Source organism: Paralichthys olivaceus, chromosome 15 (genome assembly GCF_024713975.1).
Source record: "Paralichthys olivaceus isolate ysfri-2021 chromosome 15, ASM2471397v2, whole genome shotgun sequence".
NCBI classification, from domain to species: domain Eukaryota; kingdom Metazoa; phylum Chordata; class Actinopteri; order Pleuronectiformes; family Paralichthyidae; genus Paralichthys; species Paralichthys olivaceus.
In genome coordinates this window covers 1,115,001-1,137,785 of record NC_091107.1, presented here as the reverse complement: position 1 = coordinate 1,137,785, position 22,785 = coordinate 1,115,001, and the positions used below count along the sequence as shown (strand labels likewise).

General features: G+C 44.3%; 1 protein-coding gene across 3 annotated transcripts in view; it reads left to right on the top strand.

Moving 5' to 3' along the window:
• Window positions 1-22,785, top strand: part of klf8 (Kruppel like factor 8) — a 50,911-nt gene that overhangs the window by 22,392 nt on the left and 5,734 nt on the right. The window contains exons 1-4 of one of the 3 annotated variants that reach the window (XM_069539465.1): window positions 1,288-1,661; window positions 2,906-3,277; window positions 19,474-19,746; window positions 19,836-20,070. In XM_069539465.1, coding sequence (XP_069395566.1) covers window positions 1,635-1,661; window positions 2,906-3,277; window positions 19,474-19,746; window positions 19,836-20,070 — 907 coding nt within the window. In that variant the 5' untranslated portion in view covers window positions 1,288-1,634. Of the gene's footprint in view, window positions 1-1,287; window positions 1,662-2,905; window positions 3,278-19,473; window positions 19,747-19,835; window positions 20,071-22,785 lie in introns of those variants that run through there. The other 2 variants (XM_069539464.1, XM_069539466.1) reach the window with 2 other exon arrangements.

Sequence of the window (22,785 nt, the reverse complement as noted above, 5' to 3'; positions counted from 1 at the left end):
GTCGGTCGGGACAAAACACATTCAAGAGAAACACTCGTTAGCGTCGCTGGAGGAAAAGTTCAAACTCGTTCTGGTTAAATCAGGTTTTATTGATTCAAATAGGAAAAAAACGATGACACATTAAAAGTTTTTTAGCTGTGAAAACTTTATAACATAAACAAATAAGTGGACGTTAACAAATCATTTAATTTAAAGATGAAGAAGAGAAACTTGAGGTTTTATTTATTTATTGATTCAGGAAAATTAATGAATTCATTGATTAATCCATCAAGACCAAAACCAACCCAATATTATTTATAAACACATTTTTAGTTTTTGCTTATTAAGTGAAGTGAAGCTGGGTTGTTGTATTGAATGTTTGAAAACTTGAGTTTATTTCTTTATTATATAAATATAAATATATATATATATATATATAAATATTTTATATCGAGACGAGTATCGATCCCTGGGTTGTGGTGTTGGTACATTATCGGTATTGGCTTCACCTTGATAAAAACATATAATTATGTATATGAATCACGGAGCTTGTTTATGAAGCAGCCGTAGTTAAAATCAGTTTATTACAGCAGCCAAACACAACTGCTCCTTTTCTAACTGCTAATATTAGAATTCCCTTCAAGCAGAAAACACCGGAGGCGTTTATGAAAATACCCACAACCGCTGCCTGCTTCCAGCGGATCCAGCGTCGGTGCGCGTCACGGCTCCAGAGAAGCAGCTGTTTGATCACACGACTTCTTATGAGACGTGGTTCAACTTTGTCTCTGTTGCATCTGAACGATTTCACACGGGAACAAACTAAGAATCAGTCAAATTTACAATGTGCACAAGATTAAACGAGTTTCAATGAGTTAAGAATCTTACTTCCACACTATTATCACTTTAATAATGATGATGTAAAATTGTTGTTGTTTTGCTCCACTAAAACATTTAATGCCAAAATTTTACTGTCAAATAATTTACAACTTTATTGTTGTTTTATTCTTTTGTAGATAACTTTGTTTAGCGGAAGTTAAACTTTATTAAAATAAAACCTATAAAATTCCTTTTATTAATATTTTGAATATTACTTGATTTAAACTATAACGATGTGAGTTCACTGGACTCGATTATTCACTTTAATTAAGTTTACAGAGGCTGGATTTTACTGCTCTACATTTCCGATAAAGCAGTGGGGGGGTGCAGCGGGGTCGAAACTGCAGACAGGATGTGGAGAGGTGGTTTCGTATATTTGAGACTCGGTTTCGTTGTGAGAGGAAGATGATGATGAAACCAGGTTTATGTTTCAGTTTTAGTTGTGTTTCGTTTTGTTGAACTCGAGCAGAGACCTGGAACAAAAAGTTGTATTTCAGTGTTAAAACCGTTCAGACGATTAATCTGAGAAGTTGACGCTGACGTCGTCGACAGCTGAGCTCAGCTGGGAAATAAAACACAGACGTTTAAGGGAAGTTGTAGTTTTTTTATGACTTCCACTCGAGTGAATCAGCGACGTTCAAGTGAATTAAACTGCAGATGAAGAAAGATGAGTCAGTGTCTGTTAATACAGGAACAAAACAAGTTTGAAGACTTTTCAATATAGAGTCAATTCCTCATTGTTTCAGCTGAAGAAAATATTCTGGGGCTGAAACTGCAACATGGAAATTAAGATTGAACCACTTTGGGTAAATGTATTTTTGATTCAACAGGATTTACTCCAGTATTTGTGTTTAATTAGTCGTCTTACAAGAAAATTAAAAAAAAAAAAATCTGGTTCCAGTAGAAATATGAAGAATTTGCTGCAGTTTATTATGTTTTTCATTATTTTCAATATCTGTCGGTGAGTTTGTCAAAGAAATCCAGATAAGTTTCGCAACTTGATTCAGAATCTTCCATTTCCATCATCATGTTATTAAACCAGGCTCTTATTGAGATGTATTAATCTAATTCAATGTGTTTATTTAAAAAGGAATCTAATCACTGCTCATCGAGACCAAACACAGCTCTTGTGTTATCATCTATAAATGATCTATATCTTTAAAACGTGTATAGATCCGATGGACGTCAAATTCTCTGCGATGAGATTCAGAGGATCCGTGAAGAAGTTTTATCTGTTTCAAAAAATGTTGAACGTGTGAGGGAGGAAGTGGATCCAGAGAAGTGTGTGTTGACTCCCTCTTCCACGACACACCCTCTCTCTCTCTCTCTCTCTCTATGTATATGAGTGTGTGTGTGTGTGTCTCGCTCAGCTTCCAGAATAGGGTGTGTCCGCCTGCCTGCCGCTGAAAGGGAGGGAGGGGTCAGCGCACGGCTTCTCCTCCCTTCTCTCTCTCTCTCTCCCTCTCTTTCTGTTATTTCTCTCATTCCCTCAGTGGCAGCCTCAGGATCAGGCCTTTGTCTCTCGTCCTCCTCTGCCTCTTCTCTCTATCTTCACGACTCTCTCTTTTTTAATCAGAGTGTGTTTTTCACTCCTCACCCACCTCCCCCACCTCTCGGCAGATTTTTTTTTTCAGAGGAGGGTTGTTTTTCTTTAGCTTCCCTTTAAAAGAGAGGTAACGCTTCCTATCTTTGAACTCGCTGTTTCCTGTCTCGCTTCCTCTCCCACTTCCTCTTCTCTTTTCACATTTTCCTTCCTCCTTCCTTCTTTTTCCTTCCTCCCCCTTCCGTCTTAACTTCTAATTGGGTCTTCAAATCCTCCCCCGCTCGGCCTCCCCCCCCCGGCCTGGAAGTTTTGCCTTTTCCTTTTTTTTTTTTAAACACCTTCCTCTCACTCTTTCCTCCCCCCTACTTCCCTCTCTGCCATTCCACCCCTCCCCCCTCAACTAGCCCCTTATCACCTCTCCTCTCATCTCCTTCGTTACCTCTACCCCCCCTTCCTTCTCCTCTTCTTACCCTCTTCTCACCTTCTTCTTCTTCTCCTCCTCCTCAGTGCCAGTTGAGTCCTAAGCAGAAGAAGAATGCCGGCGGCGCCCAGAAGAAGCAGAAGAGTCCGGCCAAGCAGAGCCCCCTGACCCGGAAACAACAACAACAACAACAACAGCCGCCGCAGCCGCCGCCATCGTCATCACCTCCGCCACCTGCAGTCCGGGAAGAGGAGGAGGCGAAGGAGGAGGAGCCTGTGACCAGGCCTCAGCCGCCTCAGGAGGAGGAGGAGGAGGAAGTGGTCGAGGAGGAGCGAGAGGAAGTGGCGGCCAAGTCTGTGAGGAAGAGGAAGAAAGGAAAGGAGGGAAGGGAGAAGGAGGAGGAGAAAGACATGCCCTCCGTACAGATCAAACCAGAGCCCGAGGAGATGGAGTGCACGGTGAGGAGGAGGAGAGGGAGGGAGGTGACGGGCTGATTGATGGGGGTGGAGGAGGCAGGAGGATTGACAGACGCATAGATAGATGATCGTCAGGTAGGCGGGTCGGGATCGGACGTGTTCCATCACGCAGGAATTTATGTGAAAGTTAAGACTCATCTTGGCGTCGGAGACGTTTTACAAATTGGTCAATGATTAACTCTGAGAATCAGTTCATCAAATATTAAGACGAGTCTGAACCTGGAAGCTACAAGTTTAACTCTCGATCTCACAGATGATCCTGGATCAGCACAACACAGATTCTATCCATCACACTTCACTGCTTCAGCTCCGACACCACACTCCAAGATTCAAGATGTTTATCGCCATAGACTCCGCAGACTCACATACGGCATGTACTGAAACAATCTCCCGGCATACAAATACTTTAAAAGAAAGATTAGACAAGAAAAAATAAATATATGAAAATAGAAAAAAGAGCAAAATACAAAATACAGTGTACAAAGTTTTTTCTTTTCCATTTTTAGTGCAAAATACAAAAGAAAAGTACAAAGATGCGTCTCCGCTTCCTTCAGTTTAACAACGACTTATAAATTAATGAGGGACTTATCAGTTTATCTTGTGTCACCACAAGAAAATCTCCTGACAGGAAAATATTATGCTCGGCTGCATGTTTGAATTGATGAGGATCAGGATTCATTTTTCCTGCAGTGCTGTTGTGTATGTGAACGCAGCTTAAAGAAGTTTAGTCGTACATTTAAAACTGTGTGTGTCGTTGTTAGATGACGTCCTGACGCCGGGGCGTGTATTCACTGTAAACATGGCAGCCACGCTACTTTCTAATATTTCTCTTGTAGTTCTGAGGTTCAGCAGCAGCAGCGAGAGAAAACTCCCAAATATTTACTTTCCTGAAAAGTGAACTGCGAGTTTCTCTTTCGTTCAGTTTGTTTTTGAGAGAGACGCTTTTCACTGAGCTCCACATTCAGATCAACAAACACTCCAATTAAATCACAGAGATGGAAATTGCATCAGCTGTTGGTCACCTTTTCTCTCCACTGAGTTTAATGTCATTCGGCTTCTTCCAGAACCTGCTGAGAGACACACAAACAGCTTTGAATAGAAGTTGTGCAGTGAAATATTGAAAACCTAAAACTCCACGCTGAGCATCGAGACATGAAACCAGACGTCTCTTTGTTTTTCTGTGAAATTAGATCCTGTTTTTCTGAACTCTCTGGAACTGAACTCAGAACCTTCTGTCGCATTCTGAGGAAGTTTGTCTCACACGTTCACAGACCAGTACAGATAATCCCTCACGGTGACGCAGCAGAGATGTTGCACCAGTCTCTCTTCACTTCATCCTCACGGTTTTATTTAAGAAAACGATGTTAGAAGCGAGAAGTTTCCTGTAAATGAGACGAGAGGATGTGGGCGACTGATGAAGAACAGAGTGAAGTGCAAATGGTGGGGAGTGGATGAGTGGGCGGAGCACAGAGCGGAGGATGAATCGCTGATTTAAGGAAGTGGAAGATTGAAATTGACGTGGGGGCGTGTGAGAGTGAGAGGGGGGTGGACCGGTCGATGAATGGTGATGAAGAAGAGGAGGAGTTTTTAGCGAAGGAGGTTAGAGTCGTCAGATGCTTTTCAAATGTAGGGAAATGCTCATGGCAACTACATCCTCTTCTCCTTATTTCTCCTCACCTTCTTTGTCGTCTTCTTCTTCATCTTCCTCCTCTTTTTCATCCTCTTCTTCATCTTGTCCTCTTCTTCTTCGTCCTCTTCTTTTCCTTCTGCATCTTGCGGACACATAGCGGTAAATTCGCGAGGCAGCCATGATGCCGACAAACGCTGCTGGACCTGTTTTAGTTGTTTCTTCTCTCCGCTCCGTAATCTAAGATCTTCCAACGCTTGTTAAAAGTTCCTAGAAGTCAGAGGTGGCAACTCAGGGGGACTCGGCTCTGAAACTCCTTATCTGAGGAGATTAGTCCTTGTCAGCACGTTATCTGTTTTTAAATCATGTTTAAAGCACATTTCTTCAGGAATAGTCTGATTTTTAACTGGTTTTAAATATTTTCTCCCACACGTGTTTGTTTTAAAATTCCAGCAGCAGTGAAGGACTTTAAATGAAGTGTGTGAATGTGAAGTGAAGCAGCTCAGAGCAGAAAACAAACCTGTGACCTCTGCCTGGCCTCTGTGGATATATAAAGATGACAGGATATATTAAGATCATGATGACTCCACTCTGTCAGCGTGATGTCAGGGAAACGAGGCAGCGGGCCGAGCGGAGCAGGAGCAGGTAGTCCCGACGCCCGACGAGCCGCACGACGTCATAAAACTTCACTTTGCCCTCGCGCCGCTGAAGCGTGTTGACATTTGCCGTTTTGCATTTCAAGCGGCCAGAGTTGACCTTTTGCTCGTTTTTATCCTGATGGACTTTCAGGGAGCGAATCAGTAGAACGAGCTCCGTGAAACAAATGGCGCTGAGGTCAGAGGTCGGAGTTCCCTGACAGCAGACTGCGTGAATCATTTTGAGGAGAAAGGCTCCTCTTGAAACCAAACTCCTGCCGGGGTCACGCCCGCACGTCGAAAAACTATCTCGGTCCGAGCTTTCTGCGAGTAAATAAAACGCGTGGAGCAGCAGGGAGCTTCAGTAACGTGTTGTTTTCTACCGTCAGCTTTGCTTTTTTAGAACCTTCTCAGATTTACTGTGTTTGGTCTCGTGAGAACAAATCAGCCTGAGATGTTTGCTTTTTGTGACCTTCACTGTTTGGTCAGTTTGAATCGTAGCAGATAATCAAATCTGAACGTTTACTCACTCTGTTTATTCTCTGATAGAACGGAGTTCTGCCACGTCCACAGTTAATGAATGAACTTATACTTGAATATTAGCAGAAGACTTTATATAGGTGTCTATCTGATATCTTCAGATTCTGCTTGTAGTGGTCGATCCTCGCTGCAGATATTATTACGTGTTAAAAGTTCCTATTTTTTAATTAAATTACATTACAGCTGATAATTACTGTAAATTGGGATAAAACCTTGATCGGCTGAGTTTGTGTTTGTGATCACAGTTAAATGATATTAATTCTTATTATCTCCGTCACTGTTTGTATGTTTGTTTGTTTGGTGCAGATCCAGTTTTTATTTTCACTTTCTTTAACGGTGTGTGATCAGTTGTTTTTGATATTTTAATGACTTCTCTCAGATTAATTCATCGTGTGTAATTTGTTGTGAGCGTGATTGAATTTAAAGAGACTGTTGGAGGATATTTGAGTTCCACATGGTTCATATCGTCTCTGTTGTTTTATATCTGTTGCATCTTCTTCGTTGGCGACTTCCTGTTTGTAGATTTGTAGTTTCTATTAGTTACATGTCAAAGATTTCCAGACCTCGTTTTTATTATATTAAATAGATTTTATCCAAAGCAAATTACAGTAAGCACATCCAAACATTCATTTCATTTCTTACAATTCCTGTAAATTGGGATTCAACTTTGCTTGACTTAATGTGAGTGTTTGTTATCACAGTTAAATTACATTAAAGCCTAATGCTTTTTTATTCATGATGATATTAACCAGTGGTTATCAACCTAAGGTTCGAGACCCTGACACTGGATCCTGAGATGAATCTAAAGGGGTCAGCAGAGGTTTGCTCGTTAGTAAATAATAAGGACATATTTTGCAAATCACGACCTCGCACACGTGAAGAAGCAGAAGAAAAACGTTTGGATCTGATGTGAACAAACATTTAAAAGCACCAGAAACGTTCATGAATTCTCTGTAGTTGTTTGTTATCGTTGCTGCACCGTTGAATTTTCCAGCTTCAGTCTAAAGCCGATGAGCAGGTCCACGTACACTGTTATTATCTGAGAGTGAGGAGGGTATAGAATAAAGGGTGTGAGCCGTAATGATACGGTGAGGACTCTCACAGTCACACGCGCCGTATAGAAACCATTAGCCCAGCCTACATACTGAGCTGAGAGGGGAAGGGTGTTGTCAGCTGGATGGGTGGAGGATGGGTGAGGTATGGAGGGAGGAAGCTGTAGGAAGTGTAAGAAAGCACCGAGGGAGGAGGAGGAGGAGATAGGATTTGGTGGCGAGGAGACATGATGACAGAACGCAGATGGAGAGAGGGGAGATAAGAGGGAAGGTGGAGAGGTGGCGTGGGTGTGGACGTGCAGATAACGACGGGCTGCACTTCAGGATTATGACCGCTGTCCATTTTTGTCCTCCACCGTGAGGCGAGCTGCCGCTCCCTCTGGTTTTCATCAGCAAAGCTAACAATGCTTTCAGGCAGAGAAACAAAAATCACTGGAAAAAGTCGACGTGCATTCGATTCTGGCTTAGAAAGAATAAATGCACCTGAAGTAAAACCAGATTTTATTTAAGATCCGCTGTATTTCCTCTGTGATTATTCCAGGTGTGTTCCTCTGCCTGAGCCGTGCACTCTGGGAATCATTAGAGAGGCTTTGGGGGGAAATGTCAGTCATCGTGACAAATGCTTGTTTGTGGCTCGTTAGCCTAGCACCTGTCACTCCGAGCGATCGGGCCCCTTTTTGTAATTGTAGAGAAAAAGACCTCGACGTCAGCCTGACGGCCGGACCCACAGTGAAGGCATGGCAACAGCAGAAGGTGTTTATTATCCTGTTGCTTTGAGTGGAAGGGCCTCGGATGTGCCAGGCTTTTGTGACGCCACCTGACGAGGATCCTTCAGCCTATGAGAGTTATTCATGAGCGCACACGAAGGACGGAAATCAGCTGTTGGTCATTCTCATGTGGAATCGTACGACTTCGTGTCACGTAAATCTCATCGTCAACGACTGTCCAAGCAGCCGATGGAGGTTTTGTTGTTTCTGAGTGTCATCGGGATCGTTTGTCTTGATTTAGGTTATATTTGGGTTTAGGATTGAGGTTAGCCTTGTGACAACTGGGGATTAAACCTCCACGCCTTAGTTATATGAACTCTTGAGTGCCAAGAGAAGTAATTAAATAGTAAATGAATAATAGTTTATGACGGTGAAACAATCCATCTGACACCTTTCAAAAGACTGATAATAAAATGATAATGTAATAAAAATGAACTTCCTCCATGAGATACTTTTGGATTATGCAGCATTTCCAGCATCTTTGATGAATGTTTTTGTGCGGACGTCATCTTAGACATTTCCAAAACTTCTCTTGTCAAACGGACAAATGATTCCATCACACAAGACTAAGACACGGAACTCACAGGGAAACTGCATCCAAGTATATTAATAACTTATTTATTGTTCTTGAGTTCCTCAATACCTGTTCCTCATTTATTAATAATTTACATTCTTCTATTCACTCAAATTACACCAATGAGTAAAAGAACAGTATTAATACATGACTAGTATTAGTACTAACTTAGTATTAGTGCTGAGTAACAACAAACCAACAGGTGAAGTTAAACGCAGGTAAATTATCCACCGTTAAATTTCCATTTCTGAATATGCAAAGAACGATGATTTGAAGATTGTAAGTGTGAGATGACAATCGTTCCTCATATTTATAAAGGTCTCAAAGGTTTAAGTTTCCAGTCAATACTTTTTAATCAGTCGCCTCCTCCGATTCTTAATGTTGCGTAACACAAAAGCTGAACGCCACCGAACGTGTAACGGGGGAAACTAACGTTCACCTGCCGCCACAAAATACAAAAATACAATTCCACAGATTTGAAAACAGAAAAAAATAAAAATCTGTATTACGTTAGTACGTTCACATGAGGCTGTGAGAGCCGAGGTCTGGGGGAGGGGAGTGGTGGAGCCTTCTGTGTGTGTGTGTGTGTGTGTGTGTGTGCGTGTGTGTATTCGCATTGGTGTTTGTGGCATGGTGTGGTTTGGGTTAGTAGAGGGTGGGGGCTGGGTGGAGTAGTGTTGCGTAAGGCATCATTAGGCAGAGGGTGGGTGTGTGTGTGTGTGTGTGTGTGAGTGTGAGTGTGTGTGTGTGAGTGTGTGTGTGTGTGTGTGTGTGTGTGTGAGCTGACCACACCTCTGTAGCTCAGAGGGGAGTGGAGTTTCCTGTCCAAAGATAAAGTCTCCAGGAAGCTGATCCCTCCGCTGGTCACATGTTTCACCACCGGTCTTAACGTTAATTCATTATCATCACTTTTAATTTGTCTCTCGTCAAACTCACCAAAGACTGAAAACCAATCATATTTAATCCACGTGTTCTTTTTCTTGTGCAATTTAAAACATGGTAACTACAGGTTATCACGCTAATAATACAAATACTGAATCTGGTCCGTTTGTTGGCGCTTGAGACAGAAAAGAAGCGAATCAGAATCAGAAATACTTTACAAACAACTAAGACATTTTATATATTGTACTTTCAAACTAATCAAATATTAACGTCACTCAGTAGAGGTCACTCAGCTGCCAAGGCCCGACAGTTCCCTGAAGTAGAACGAGCTAAGGCCACATTCTCAGTGACACTTCGGTGGCAGTAACATGTTTCCAGCTGAATGTGTCTCATACTGTGGCTGAAAGGAGCCTTCACCCCGATACTTTCATTTTTAAATCACTCGTTAATATCAGCCCCCGAAATATGTCGGAGGGTTTTAACGTAAAATACAAAAGGAGGGAAAAAAATACTTCCTGGTTCACGCCTTGATCCGGATCAACACCGAAGTGTAACGGGTTCTGTACCGACCGGTACCTCGTCCTCACACCGGGTTTCATATTTACATCCATTCAGTTTTGTGTAAACAACAAATAAACCAAAGCGGATGAAGACGTAACCTCATTGATGGAGGTGAAAATGATTTTAATCTGCTTCTCAGATTTCATGTTTGTATCTTGTGTAGATTTCTTTGGACCGTTGACCCACAACAACAACGACTCCTGTACAGGAACTCCCTCTGACCTCAGAGGAAGCAGAAGAGCGGAGAACGTCAAGTTCTGTAGAAAGTGTAGTTGTGAACCTGAGAGGGTGCGAACGCCTTTTTATTTTGGGGTTTTACCAGAGTTTTAAAAACTTGTGCGTGTGTTGAAGTGTTGTAAGAAAGGTTCGGAGGGAGGAAAAGAAAGAGGGGATGATAACGTTCAAAGTATTGCTTCAGTGTCAGAACGAGGTCAAAGGTCATCCTGTCGCCTCGTTACGGGAAAACAAGAGAAAGTTTTAACTTTCACACACACACACACACACACATTTGATGTCATCTCTCTTTCCCGCCGTTCTTCTTCTCCAGCTTCTCCTCTTCCTCCTCTCCCATTTCTTTCTCTTCCCTCTCTCTTCTCTTTCTTTCCCCACTTCTTCTTCTTCTTCTCTCTCTCTCTCGCCCTAATAGGATATGTCGAGGGAGGCTCTGCTTCCGCTCGCCCCGTCACCATGGCAACCGCGGCTGTGGCGGGAGTTGCCGAAAAGACTGTGCTAGCCTGACCCCCCCCCCCCATATATATACACACAGTCACACCCCTTCCTCCTCCTTCTCCTCTTCCTCCTCCACCTTTCCAAGCCTCCCTACCCTCTCTTCCTCTCTCTCTCTCACTGTTTCTCTACCTCTCTCACCCCCTCCCTGCCCCCTCTCACTCTATCTCTCCCTTTTCTAATTCACCACTTGAGCCAAAGGAGAACATGCACACACACACACACACACACACACACACACACACACACTCTGAATACCTGCCAGCACAGTGCAGTGAATAGCCCTGAAATGTCTCTCTCTCTCTCTCTCTCTCTCTCCCCCTCACAGACACACATGCACACAAATAGAAACACAAACACACAATGAGGTCCTCTGTGCATATGTGTGTGTGTGTGTGTGTGTGTGTGTGTGTGTGTGTGTGTGTGTGTGTGTCACTGATGTATGCACATAAACAAGTCAGTTGTCCTCCGGCAAACAGGAGCAGTCATGCACAAAGACCGTCCACAACACATGCACACATACACAAATGTACACACACAACTCTATTACTCCCTGTGTGTTCCTGTGTGTGTGTGTGTGTGTGTGTGTGTGTGTTCCTGTGTGTGTGTGTGTGTGTGTGTGTGTTTCTGTGTGTGTGTGTGTGTGTGTGTGAGTGTGAGAAGGAGCATGGGACATAAGAGGTTAGGGGCCTATTTACTGTGCTTTTGCCAGGAGGGCTTTGCTAGCACTAGTGTTCCCCATTGCATGTGTGTCTGTGTGCGTGTGCGTGTGGTTGTGTATGTGTATATGTGCGATTGTGTGTGTGTGTGTTTGTGTGTATTCAGTCCATTCAGAGGACAGCACATTCACAATTTTTGGGATACAGAGAGAGAGGAGGGGGGGATGATGTGAGAAAAAAAAGACGAGTATATTGCAGATATTGGACGGGTGCAGTTTCCTCTGCTGGTGCAGGATGATGATGTCATCGTTGGCAGTTCCACTTCCTGCAGCGTGGAGTGTTCAGGAAGTAGAAAACAGCAGCTGTGTGTGTGTGTGTGTGTGTGTGTGTGTGTGTGTGTGTGTGTGTGTGTGTGTGTGTGTGTGTTTATTCACAGCTGAGTTATATCCAGTCTATTAAATCAGCTGAGGTTTCATATTGATGATGGATCAGATGTTATTAGCTTCAGACGTTTCTCATCATTCTCTTAATTTTAAAGTAAGAGAATAGAGTAAATTTACATTACTTTATTTTAAAGTAATGTAAATTGTAAATTTTACCCTCAAATATGAAGACGCTCACGTTTCTGTTGAAGTGTGAAATCAATCACTGATCGTCTGTGTGATAATAATGATGACTGATACCTCCCACTGATGGTTTACAGTGTGTGTGTGTGTGTGTGTGTGTGTGTGTGTGTGTGTGTGTGTGTCTGTGTGTCTGTGTGTGTGTGTAATAAATCAGCGGTACAGACGTGTGTGACACGTCACGGCAGATGTTCTGTTAGTAAACCACTCTTCTTCTTCTGTGGTGTTGTTATCATCGTTATCATCTCCTGAGTGATGGAGAAGAAGTAAATGACGTGTAAAGAGATGTTTAAAGTTATTACATCAATGTGTGTGTGTGTGTGTGTGTGTGTGTGTGTGGGGTTATAGATCTGATGACAAGTGTGTGTGTCTGAGTGAGAACACACAGATTTACTCATTGTTGCATCTGGCTCACGGTTGAAGTTGTTGGTTCTGTCTTCGTAAATATACGTGGATCATTGAGTTTCAGTTTTTCAAAACGGTGATTATTACCTGAGAAGAAATAAACATTGATGTTAACACACAAGCAGAGACAAACAGGACACACACAGGAAACTGATTAAAAACAGAAGAGACAAGGAATCAGGAATCAGTGGCCAAAAATCAAATATGGGAAACAAAAAGCAGACGTTGAAAGTGTGAGTGGGTGAAAGTGGCTTTGAGTGATGGACTGGTAAAGAGCTAGTTGAAGACAGAACATTACATTTGGGTGAAAATTACCTGATTGAATTGCTGCACAAAATCCTACATCTATATTTCAGAATATTCATTAAAATGTCATTTAACTGCAGATAGAAAGTTTGTTGTGCTTCACCTTGAACGTCGACCATCTATTCTTTTATTAAAATCGTTAGTAAAACACGCTCCACCCTGGTGAAGTAAATTCACCGTGGTCCAACATAAATAGACTGTTTCCAGAGTTAAGCAGCCGAGGTGTCGCTGGGCGCCGGTGCTGTGCCGAGCGTCTCTGGGTGTTGAAAGCTTCTGCTGCCAGGACGACTGAGCCAAAGTATTCGCGGTTTTCCATTTGTTAAAAGTGATGATTTGGAAATACACGACGGGTCGACAGACAGTTTATGTTTCCCCGCCCTGCAGCAGGAGGGAAGATTTCAAAAGATGAAACTGTTTTTCATCTTTAAAACCTGTGAGTTTTCTTGGTGGAGATTTTTTCTCAGTCGCTTTAGAAGCTTGTAAATCGGACACTGAATGTGTTTGTGTCTGCAGAGATGTTTTATTCTATTCTTTCATCTGACGCGTTGGCTCGGCTGGATGACGTGGAAACAGATTTTAAAGAGACGCTCTACATGAATATCTAGATCGTGTCTGAGGTTTCAGGCCAAGTCTGAAAACGGCTGAAGAGAAATTAACTTTTGTCTGCGTTTCTGGTTTCTCAGTGTGTTTGAGTCGTTTCTCAGGGACAGAAACACGTCAGCTGGAAATAAAAGACAAGATAAACACAGAGCTGATAACTGATCATTTACAAACACCTCTGCTCAGAATTAATTTCAGTTCTCTCTGCTCGTCGGTGGGAAAGATCATGATCCTGTCTCTGTCTGCAGTTTTAGAGATAATGTGGAATTTTCAGGGATGTAACTTCACTTCATCCTCGATTAGTGGGAAGTGTTGGTCATTTTAGGATTCTGATAATCCTTCATCTGTCGTACTCGACACAGATTTTATATTTCACTCATTAGGGTCTTAAAAAGTATTAAATTTAACTTGTTAGAATGCGGAGAGCCCTCTAATCACGTGTCTTGCGTCTGAAGATGGTTAAACCGAATGTCCAGCAGATTTCTCTTCAGGGTTGTAAACTCTGGTCGTCCTGTGGGGGTGCTCGGGACAGACAAGTTACTTAGCACCCAGGAAATCCACACTGGTGACTCCTCTTAGGTGACATGAGGACTGAGGGAGACGTGGATGTTCACACTGTGCTGGGATCAGTGAGCTAACAGGTGGGTGAAGCCGAGCGAGAGGAGTAGACTTACCGTTCAACGCAGGGCGGGGGCAGCTGGTGTTTCTCTGGGCGGGTCAGGCTGCAAGAGGTGGAGTGTGTGTGTGTGCGTGTGTGTGTGTGCGTGTGTGTGTGTGCGTGTGTGTGTGTGTGATAGGCGGGGCCGCGTGCTTCGTGGTTAATATCTCCCCCAGCTGTTGTTTTTCCTCTCTGTCTTTATTATGTCGTCTATATCTGCCTTCACACGCTGTCTCCTCCAGTGCACACACACACACACACACACACACACACACACACACACACACACACACACACACACTCTCACACAATACATGCACATTTACATTTAACACACACATTCCCAACAAATCAATGCCTCTGTCTTTATCTCTCTCCTCCATCCTGTCATTATTCTCTACTCCTCCTCCTCTCTTTACCTCCCTCGTTCTCCCCCTATTCTCCCGTCACCTTTCACACACACTATAACAGTGTGTGTGTGTGTGTGTGTGTGTGTGTGTGTGTGTGTGTGTCTGTCACCTCCAGACATATGGATTTCATCCTGTAGACAAATCAGCATTAGCAGCAGGAATGACTGATCGGGTGGAATCAGGTCTTTGATTACTTTGATTTCCGTGTATTCTGTCGTGTACTGACTCAGTCTGAGCAGTAACTTGGCTCCAAATCCTCCAAGTACCTAGAAAATACTCGTCAGTTTAGCTCAGGACCTGTTTCCACCGTTTTGTTTTGCACGCTACCTGAAGAACCTGTAACGGATGACAATCTTGTTTGCTGTGTCACGTTTGGGAGAACGAAGGTTGGGAGCCGTGCAGAGGCTGAGATGTTGGTAGTGACAGAGAGAATCTGCAGACTTGAACTCGGTTCCCGTGGTTGGAACAGTTAATGGAATAATTCATCTCTTGCATCGGTGGTTTATGGGTAAGTTCCATCGGTGTGTGTAAGGAACTCTGGCAAAATGTAAATTCATAATAATAATAATCTTTATTCTCTGTAATCTAGATCACAAGGCAGCAAATCTGACCAAGAAGTGACAAAATCCTCAGATTCCAGAGACGGTTGTTATAAAATGAGATCACGATTTTCATAGAATCTAAATCACAATCAGGAAACGTTACATCAATAAACTAATCTGGTAATGAGACTTTGGGACGGGAGCCGCTGTCGTCGGCCAAACGTTTCCTGTAGCCTGTCATCGAGGATTGATGTCTCTGTCGACACAGTGTGTGATGACGTCGCTTCACTTCTTCAGAACAGTTCTGCTAAAATAATAAATAGTTATAATTAAAGTTTGAAGATCATTTGAAGCCAGAGTCTGTTCTAACAATATGACCAGACTCATCAGAAACACTTCCACATACGTGAGTGCGATGAGAAGAACTATGTGTTGATCCCGTTCACTAACATGGAGGAGGCTTCACTTTTGGTTTTTCGTTTTTTGTCTGTGGTCACATTTTGTACATATGTGACCACAGACATGTGATTGTAACACGGACGTCTCAAATCTTCCTCGTCTTCTCACCGGCGCACTCACAGCTGCTTCCTGCATCCATTCAACTTAGAGATCACATGAATTAATTGCGAGGCGAAGACTGGGTGACCCATTTAATGCTCCGGCAACAACCACGGCAAAAACCACGGCAACACGTCTGGAGCTCGGGGAGGGTTTGAATTTTTCATGGTGTTGCGTTCACGGAGCAGGTTTATTGTTTTAAGGTGAACTGAGTCTTGGCAGATTGTTGTGATTGTTTCAGAGGCGGTTATTTTATGGTCCCGTGCCAGCGTGTGATTCACAAACACGTGAGATTGGGTGCAGGGGAAAGGTTATGAAAAGAAGAGGTGTGGAAATCAGACGAAGACGACTGCAGACTCAGATCAGACTTTAACACAGGTTACAGAACGTTTCAGAAGTATGTGATGAAATACATGCGACACAAATCAGTTCATTTCCTCAGACAACTACAGTGAAGTCAAAAGATTCACAGAAATGAAATGAGCAGTGGCGGAGGAAGTATTTAGATCATTTGCTTCAGTAAAAGTACAAATGTACAAAGTAAAAAAAACCAAAACATTGTAGAAATACTGCGATAAAAGTGTTGAGGTACTTCAAATTGATTCTGCTGTTACTGTCCCAATATTTTTTATTATCAGGTTATTTTTACACGTGCATTCTTGCAAAAGTAGTAATTTACTGTAGTTTGTTGTGATGAGATTATTAATTTATTAATTGTTATAGTGTGAAAGCTGCGGAGACGCTGATGAGGAATTCATCAGACGTTTCAATGATGTGTTGTTGTGTGCAGCAGTTTAACGACAGTAAAGAATCTGGATGTGGCAGCCACGTCTTCTTTCTCTGTAAGGTTCTCGTGGAGTAATGAGCCGACAGTGAAGTCACACTTTCTTCCTCCTTCGCTTTTTTTTGCTCCTCCGGTTGCAGGTTCGGGCCTGCGTTCACGTCAGTGCACGTGCGTGTGCATGCGGCGGAGTCTCCCAGCCCTCCTCACGTTTATTACAAAGCGACGTCTCTAATGGTCTCTGGTCTCAGACCAGCGGAGAAGATGAAGGGGACGAGTTGGTCTTCTAGAGACAAACAGTGAAAACACACCTGTCACCTCATCGTCACGCTGTTGTTGAACCAGACACACGGCGGCTTTTAATTATCTCTCCAAAACCGAATCTTTGAGTGGATGCAGGTTTTAAAGGCCTGTTGGCTGCTGTGCATGGTCATTACCTCTGCCCTGGAGGTTGTGTTTTCAACACTCATTGATTCTGTGTCAGCAGGATTACACAAAAACTACTCAACAGATTTCCATGAAATTCGGTGGCAGGATGGGACATGAAAGATCTCATGAAATTTTTGGGCGGATCCATTTTCTAATATCATTTTCCCAGAGAATATTTCACGGATCTTGATTTAAAAATATGAAAACGTGCAAAAATAAATGTGTTTTCCGTTTAGTGTGAACTTAAATATACGGTGTGACGGGTTCTGGGTCTGGATCAAACTGAACCATGGTTCTGTTGGTTCACAGTCAGACAAAGTTTGGAGTTCTGGACCAATCACAGGAAGTAGAGACACATTAAACCATAGAAGAAGAAAAAGAAGAGGAAGCAGCTGCAGTCTGCACCTCCGACGATATATTTTCGGTGAATTTGAACATGAACTACTGTGGAGTACTGTAGTACTGTGGAGTACTGTAGTACTGTGGAGTACTGTAGTTCTGTGGAGTACTGCAGTACTTTAGTACTGTGCAGATGCAGATCGTTATTCAGGAAGTTACCATGGCAACCAAATGAAGCGCTCCATTCATTTTCTGCATTCAAACAGAAAGACTGCGTCAGACGCCGTCTACAAGCCAGTCAGAGTCAGGTATAGGTAGACTCCGCCCACGCAGGCGATGTACGTACGCCAGACAAAATTCTTTAGTTCCTAAATTACGAAGTGAAACTAAAACTAACAGAACAAATGAAACCATGAACCAACACATGAAGCTTGTTCAGGTGTGAAAACCTAAACGTCCTAAATGTCAATGTTTCTTGTTTCGTCGCTATGAAAAAAAAAAAAAGAAACCAGAACTAATCACGTGTCAAACTTTTCTCCCTGAAATCCACAGAATGAGTTAGATTTCAGAATCATCACTTCTTCTAAAAGGCCAACTTAAAAATAATCCTGCTCCTGGTACAGAGGCGGATGTGTCCTCGCGTCTCGGCACAAAATTAGCATCTGTGATTCAGCATGAAGAGCGTCGAGCTTTCTTCTTCCACCGGGTAATGAGCTGCTTACACATCGTCCTCTTTCATCTAATCAGTCTGAGCTCAGAAACTTTCTCTCTTTCTTTCTTCCCCTTTTCTCTCTCTCTCTCTCTCTCTCTCTCTCCGTTCAGAGCTTTTTTATTTTTCTACATTTCAGTCTCGTCTTCTCGTCGAGAGCTTTGGGTTCAATCCAACAGAGGCAGAGCGGCTGAAAACACCAGCGAGCGAGTGGGTGGAAAGAAACAAAGGTGTGGCCGACGAGCGAAAGATGCTGGAGGGAGAGGTGGGGGGTGTGGGAGAGAAAGGTGAAAGGGGTGTGGTCGAGATAGAGAGATAGAGAGAAAGAGAGAGAGAGAGCGTCTGTCACGTTACACCTCCGCTCCATATTGTTTCACCTGAGAGGAAGGGGGGAGGAGGACGAGGAAAGGGTGGGGGAGAAGGGATGGAAAGACGAAGGGACTGGGAGAGGAAGGGAGTTGGTGGTGGGTGGGGAACGACTGGAAAACATGGAGTCAGCTGATAGCTCCCAGTTTCCATGGCAACCCTAGGCCTTTCCCACCCACTCTGTTTCTCTATCGTCTCGTTCTCTCCTCTCTCTGCCTCACCCACTCCCTCCCTTCTTTCACACTTCATTTTATGTTCTTCATGTTTTTTCTCAGGCCGTACCTCAGCACTAACCTCACGGCCCTGCTTCCTTTCCTGTCCTACTCACTTCTTCTCTTACCTTTCGTTCTTGTGCCTTTCCTCTTATTTTGTTAACTCTTTTTTTCCTTTCCTCTCTTTTGCTCTCATCTTCTTTCCTCTCCTCTCCTTTCCAACTCGTTCCTCTCCTCTCCTTCTTATTCCTCTTATTTATTTTCCTCTCTTTCTTCCTTCAGCCAAGTTCTGTGTCTTTATCTGTTTCTTTTTCTTTCCATTTCCTTAATTTCTTCCTTAGGATCTATTTCTCTCTTTATTCTCATTTTGTAAAATATAGAAAATAAACATCATGCACGGTGTCCCGGAGGTTTCTGGAGATTGTTCATCCTTCACCTGGATTATGACTCTTCCCCGGCCTCAGTTGGATTCAATCTTCAGACATCAATGGTTCTCATGTCACGTGTTGCGACCTCTGATGCAGCCAAACCCCCGGCGTGCTCCTGTAACGTGGTTATTTGCACGTGTAATGATCGCTGACTGCAGCAGGGTGTTTACCATATTTGCGTCCACCGCTGCCATCTGAACTCTCCGACCTGATAAAAGGGCGTAGCGTCGTCTCCACCCTCGCCGCCTCGCCCACAGCCGGGCTCAGCACCACTGGACGAGGGCCAACTCCTGCCCTGCTGCTCCCTCTATCACTCCACTCCTCCTGTCTCTCTCTCTCCCTCTTTCCATCTGTACCAGTCTCTCTCTATGCCCATCCAGCCCTCCTCTATGTGTCCCCCGCCCCCCCCAGCGTCCCACACAGCGGCCATTGTTCCGCGGCACATTGGAGCTACATGGCAGCACAGCTTCTCGGCGGTTGTGGTGGCAAATGCGGTGCCTCGTTCCTCTGAGGAGGCGAGAGGAGAAAACTAGGTCGTGGTGCAAATTATATCAAGAATTTAATCCTCATAGAAACATCTGCCTGCAAATATTTATCAATTAAACTCAATAATAATATATATATATATATATATATATATATAACATGTGAAGTGTTGTAGCTGGTTCCCTCCGACAAGTTGTTTTTTGAAAATTCTTCTTTGGTCTTAATTTGTCACGAAAATTTGTCGAAATACACAAAATATCAGTTTCATCTTTTCATTCTTTAAATTTCTCTCCTTTCTTCCAGCAGGCAGATGCATTCATCGACTGCCCGCAGCCGACAGACCTGAAGGTGAAGACTGAGTCGCCGGTTTGCAAGACGGAGCCCTCCTCGCCCGAGCCGCGCCCCGCCGAGGACCAGACTGAACCCGTCGACCTGTCCCTCAACAAACCCCGCTCCTCCTCGCTCCCCGCCTTCACGACGAGCACCACGGTCAACCCCGCGCCCAGCAGCATCATGACTCACCCCAGCCTGCCCGCCACGCCGGTCCCCTCTGCGGTACAATCGATAGGCTCCATGGTAACGACAACCTCCCTTCTCCTCCACTGTTGTGAAGCTGTTGTCGGAGCAACGAATCAAACACCTCCCCTCGTTGTTTCCCGCTCTAGGTCCTGTCTCCGGGCTCGATCCTGGCCACGCAGGGCGCCGGGGGGCAGCAGATCCTGCACGTCATTCACACCATCCCCTCGGTCAGCATGCCCAGCAAGGTGGGCCAGCTGCAGACCATCCCCGTGGTGGTGCAGTCGCTGCCTGTCGTCTACACTACCATGCCGACTGACGGCGTCGCCACGGCAGCCATTACTGTCCCGCTCATAGGCAGCGACGGGCGCTCAGAAGGATCTGGTGAGTGGCACAATGAAGACTCTGGTGTTATTCTTATATAACCGCTCCACAGTCACATTCGCAGCAGCGGCAGAGTCTGTCTGAACTTTTCTGTCTTGGTGACACACTCACTCGCTCACACTGTCATTTCTGGGTTTCTCTCGTCTCAGAGGAGTTCAGTGACGGAGCTGATGTGTGTTTATGGTTAGTGGTGTGTTAGACGTGCCGTCTGTCTGCCTGTCTATCTCTGTCGCCCTGGACGCTCTCCACATGTGCCGGGAGACGGATATTCCCACTCAAACGAGGAAACATGCTGAAAGAAATGTTCCTACTTGCACGTCACGCGTCACGGTTTCAACAGCTGATTCCGTTCTCTAATATTTTGTTAGGGAAAGTCTCCAGATGGCCCATAAATCAAAACAGGAACTTGTTGTACAGATCGTTGTATGATTGGTAATGTGTGATATTTTTTCTTTTAAACGTGCATCTGAGGAAGTAAACTTGAGCAACTTTACTGCGTCTCAAATGTCCCGAAGTTCTCTGACACTAAAGCTGTTTTCAGAACATAGAGAGTAAACGTCCAGAAGACTGGATCTGGACATTTTAGATAGAGCAGCCGGAGGCACAACGTCTGAATTCTGCTGCAGAACTCACGTCCTGTGTGAACCCTGATCAGCAAAAGCTCTTGAATCTCATCGTCTTTACAAGTTGACGTCTTCGTCTTCCATGTTTCATGTCTGTCACATGTTAGAAACGTCATCAACTCGCCACAATTTACCATAAACGTTCTGGAACATGTTCAGAGCTACTGACTCTCAGGAAAATGTTCTGGACTATCTTAACATTTATCCGTGTGAAACCAGGTGAAGTGAGAATGAGGTGGGGACGTCTCGTATCAAACAGCTCTCTGAAGTCAGAGTTTGTCCTTCTGTCAAGTCTGGACACTCAAAGATAAAAAAACACCAAACGAGGAGTTGGAGGAGCTGTAATCATCCCAGAGGAAGCTCGAAATTTGTTCAGGCAAACCAACCGTGTGATAAACTGCAGTAACGTCCCTCAGTCTGGTTCTCTGAGGTCTGAGATCCAGAGCAGCGCGGCCTCCACTCAGGAATGTAAACCAGGGAGAAACCATGGTCCTCACAGACTGAAGGCCTGAGGACTCTCTCACTTTCAAACATTGCCACGAGTTATTGTGTCGCACAGTGTTAGAGTTCAGCTTTTTTTACTTTAAGGAACAGGAATGTGCCGGATTCAGCTTAGAGAGAATTATAAGTTTCTTTATCAGGGAGGAGAAAATGTTCTTAGATATTATTGGAGTGGAGACTTTGTCTAAATGCGTCTGCGAGCTCTTCTCCATCCACCTCGCGTGTGATCACGCAGCACTGTTGTTGCATGATTTGCCTCGGGCTGGTCGCAGTTAAAGGCCACAGGAAGATGTAAACTTTTTTTTTTTAAATGTCACAAAGTCGCAGCTGTTGTTAGTTGTTGCTTTCAGTCGGCACGCTGACTGCAGGAAGGTCAACCGGAGCCGTGTCTGCAGGATTTAATGTCCGTCGTTTCAACCACCAGCTGATTAAGGAGGCGTTTGAGAGGAAGACTTTGGGAGAGTTGCTAAGCGTCTGCACGCCTGTTGAATATTGACTCCGATTTAAGATGGACGACGTGTCTCCACTTTCACGTGCACTTGAGAATTTGACTTTTTAGTTTGGTCCATGTCCAATTCACTAACGTGGAGGAGACAAGAGTTTACGACCTTTACTGCAAAGCGCTTCACTTTCTGGGAGCTATCGTGTCGTCCATCTTTGTGTCTGCACGTGTGTTGTACCTAAGTTTCATGAAACGGTGCAACGCTTCACGTCAACTATGAAACTCGCTCTGGACCCTCTGATGGATGTTTACAGTTTTGCTGCGACACAGTAACTCAAGAGTTTACTCAGGAATTTTTCACTCACAGGAACCATTCAAGCATCACCTGAACTAATCTAATCTAATCTAGTGAGACGGGCTCAGCGGATACTGACGGTTCAGTCGTCAGTGAAGGAGCCGCTTGTTCCTCAAGCTCGTGTCGGCGAGGAGAGCGAACGGAAAAGAAGGGTTGAAGAAGTGAGTCGAACAAGAGGAGAGAGAGAGAGAAAGTTTCTGATTCGAGCTCAGACTGACTAGATGAAAGAAGGCGACGTGTAAATGTGTCTTTGATAGTTGGGTCCTCTTTTTGAGGGAGCGGGAGGCGGCTTAAAGGAGAGCGAGGGCTGGTGGAGGACGGGTGTGGCGGGGAGCTGAGTGAGATATGGTCGGTGAGGAGGGATGAGGAGATGAGGGTGCAGGGGTCGAGGGGAGAGGAGATGGCTCGTTTCGCCTTTGAAAGAGGAAGGAGGCAATGTTGGATGGGGGGGTGGGGGGGTGGGGGTGGGCTTAATTGTCTCCAGAGACAAAGAACACTTCTTTTGGTTTGTGACCCTCCACACACACACACACACACACACACACACACACACACACACACACGGATACTCCACCCAAAATTCCTTGCGTCACCCTTCCACCCACCCCGCCCCACCTCGCTCTCTTCAGGCTGGCCGGACTTTGAGCAGTATGGCTGCCACATTCCTTCAGGCAGCCGTGTAATGTTTTCCGCTTCTGTACTGCTGCCCCTGATAAGCAGCGTCCCAGAGACGTGACGTTAAATCGTGGAAAGAGAAAAGACACAGAGAAAGACAGAAAAAGAGAGAGAGAGAG